This window comes from Colobus angolensis, unplaced genomic scaffold (genome assembly GCF_000951035.1).
Source record: "Colobus angolensis palliatus isolate OR3802 unplaced genomic scaffold, Cang.pa_1.0 Scaffold3, whole genome shotgun sequence".
NCBI lineage: Eukaryota > Metazoa > Chordata > Mammalia > Primates > Cercopithecidae > Colobus > Colobus angolensis.
In genome coordinates this window covers 175663-178744 of record NW_012116265.1, presented here as the reverse complement: position 1 = coordinate 178744, position 3082 = coordinate 175663, and the positions used below count along the sequence as shown (strand labels likewise).

The following is a 3082-nucleotide window of genomic DNA, read 5'->3' as shown; positions in this document are numbered from 1 at the left end:
CTTCGGGGGGTGGCGGCGGCGGCGGCAACTCTACCGCGGCGGCGGCGGGCGGCAACCAGAAGAACAGTCCGGACCGCGTCAAGCGGCCCATGAATGCCTTCATGGTGTGGTCCCGCGGGCAGCGGCGCAAGATGGCCCAGGAGAACCCCAAGATGCACAACTCGGAGATCAGCAAGCGCCTCGGAGCAGAGTGGAAACTTTTGTCGGAGACGGAGAAGCGGCCGTTCATCGACGAGGCTAAGCGGCTGCGAGCGCTGCACATGAAGGAGCACCCGGATTATAAATACCGGCCCCGGCGGAAAACCAAGACGCTCATGAAGAAGGATAAGTACACGCTGCCCGGCGGGCTGCTGGCCCCCGGCGGCAACAGCATGGCGAGCGGGGTCGGGGTGGGCGCCGGCCTGGGCGCGGGCGTGAACCAGCGCATGGACAGTTACGCGCATATGAACGGCTGGAGCAACGGCAGCTACAGCATGATGCAGGACCAGCTGGGCTACCCTCAGCACCCAGGCCTCAACGCGCACGGCGCAGCGCAGATGCAGCCCATGCACCGCTACGACGTGAGCGCCCTGCAGTACAACTCCATGACCAGCTCGCAGACCTACATGAACGGCTCGCCCACCTACAGCATGTCCTACTCGCAGCAGGGCACCCCTGGCATGGCTCTTGGTTCCATGGGTTCGGTGGTCAAGTCCGAGGCCAGCTCCAGCCCCCCTGTGGTTACCTCTTCCTCCCACTCCAGGGCGCCCTGCCAGGCCGGGGACCTCCGGGACATGATCAGCATGTATCTCCCCGGCGCCGAGGTGCCGGAACCCGCCGCCCCCAGCAGACTGCACATGTCCCAGCACTACCAGAGCGGCCCGGTGCCCGGCACGGCCATTAACGGCACACTGCCCCTCTCGCACATGTGAGGGCAGGACAGCGAACTGGAGGGGGGAGAAATTTTCAAAGAAAAACGAGGGAAATGGGAGGGGTATAAAAGAGGAGAGTAAGAAACAGCATGGAGAAAACCCGGTACGCTCAAAAAGAAAATGGAAAAAAATCCCATCACCCACAGCAAATGACAGCTGCAAAAGAGAACACCAATCCCATCCACACTCACGCAAAAACCGCGATGCCGACAAGAAAACTTTTATGAGAGAGATCCTGGACTTCTTTTTGGGGGACTATTTTTGTACAGAGAAAACCAGGGGAGGGTGGGGAGGGCGGGGGAATGGACCTTGTATAGATCTGGAGGAAAGAAAGCTACGAAAAACTTTTTAAAAGTTCTAGTGGTACGGTAGGAGCTTTGCAGGAAGTTTGCAAAAGTCTTTACCAATAATATTTAGAGCTAGTCTCCAAGTGACGAAAAAAATGTTTTAATATTTGCAAGCAACTTTTGTACAGTATTTATCGAGATAAACATGGCAATCAAAATGTCCATTGTTTATAAGCTGAGAATTTGCCAATATTTTTCAAGGAGAGGCTTCTTGCTGAATTTTGATTCTGCAACTGAAATTTAGGAAAGTTGCAAACGTGGAAAGAAGAAAATTATTCAGATCTGGACATTTTAATTGTTTAAAAATTGTACAAAAGGAAAAAATTAGAATAAGTACTGGCGAACCATCTCTGTGGTCTTGTTTAAAAGGGCAAAAGTTTTAGATTGTACTAAATTTTATAACTTACTGTTAAAAGCAAAAATGGCCATGCAGGTTGACATCGTTGGTAATTTATAATAGCTTTTGTTCAATCCCAACTTTCCATTTTGTTCAGATAAAAAAAGAACATGAAATTACTGTGTTTGAAATATTTTCTTATGGTTTGTAATATTTCTGTAAATTTATTGTGATATTTTAAGGTTTTTCCCCCTTTATTTTCCGTAGTTGTATTTTAAAAGATTCGGCTCTGTATTATTTGAATCAGTCTGCCGAGAATCCATGTATATATTTGAACTAATATCATCCTTATAACAGGTACATTTTCAACTTAAGTTTTTACTCCATTATGCACAGTTTGAGATAAATAAATTTTTGAAATATGGACACTGAAATTATTCTTGAGTCTTTCATTTATTTGGATAACACTGTGATTATACATAACTTCTCGGGGAACTATAATACTGTGCTCAGCCAAGAAAGCAAAATACCAAAAACCTTGGTATTACTAGTCCAGCATCATGTGCTAATGTTAACTGCAAAAAAAAAAAACAAAACAAAACAAAAAAACGGCTGGATGATTAATAAGTACTGGAAAAATTGAAATTTCTGTCATTTCTAAAATAGAAACTGGAGACATATATTGTAAATCCGCCCCCTCCTTTTCTAAGCAGCATGAATAAGCATGATGGGGACTTATACTTAAAACTGATTTATGCCACTTGTTGCCAGAAAGAATTCAATTCTGAAATTTTTCATGTAGTTTAGCAGATAGGGTGTTGAGCCAAATCAGAACCAGGTTGGCTGGTTTTGTTTTCATTTTCTTCACAGCACAATGGCCCTTTGAAACCTGGCTATAGAGAAAAATGATGCTTCTTGTATCAGAATAATTGCAAACTAGACATGCAAAGTGTTCATCTGCTGGGTGGGTGTTTGGATTACTCTGGCCCTGCTATTGTCTGAGAGGAAACAAGTGGTTTGCTTTCTTTGTTCCTTGACTTCATAAACTTTCTCCTCTACATTTTCCTGTTTGGGGCGAGGGAAAGAAAAGAACATCTTGCAAAACTCCCCGGCTTATCATAAACATAGTTTTTTTTTATTATTTATTTTCTTTTTTCCCCTCTCTCTCCCTCTGCCTGAATTCCATTTCTTAAATTGGCAGCGCGGGTCCAAGCCTGTAGCCCCAAATCGGATAATCTCTGCAGCTGATAACAAGCGAAAGAGAAGCCAGGCAACAGCCATATTAAAGAAGAACACAATCAACTCCGAGGTAGATATTTTACTTTGTCCGGTCTAATCACATTTGGAGATGATTATGCTTTTGATCTGTTAACAATGTTTTACTACTGTAGTAGAGAAGTGGGGGAGGGGAAAGGGGTGGGGAAACAAGATTGGATTTGGTGTGTGTGTGTGTGTGTGTGTTTGTTTTTTTGTTTTTTTTTTTATTT

The 3082-nt window shown here is 45.0% G+C and overlaps 1 protein-coding gene across 1 annotated transcript in view; it reads left to right on the top strand.

Moving 5' to 3' along the window:
- SOX2 (SRY (sex determining region Y)-box 2) overlaps nucleotides 1-2029 on the top strand; it is a 4338-nt gene extending 2309 nt beyond the window's left edge. The window contains exon 3 of the mRNA XM_011949791.1: nucleotides 1-2029. Within this exon, the coding sequence (XP_011805181.1) occupies nucleotides 1-911 (911 nt within the window). The 3' untranslated portion in view covers nucleotides 912-2029.
- Nucleotides 2030-3082: the final 1053 nt, after the last annotated feature.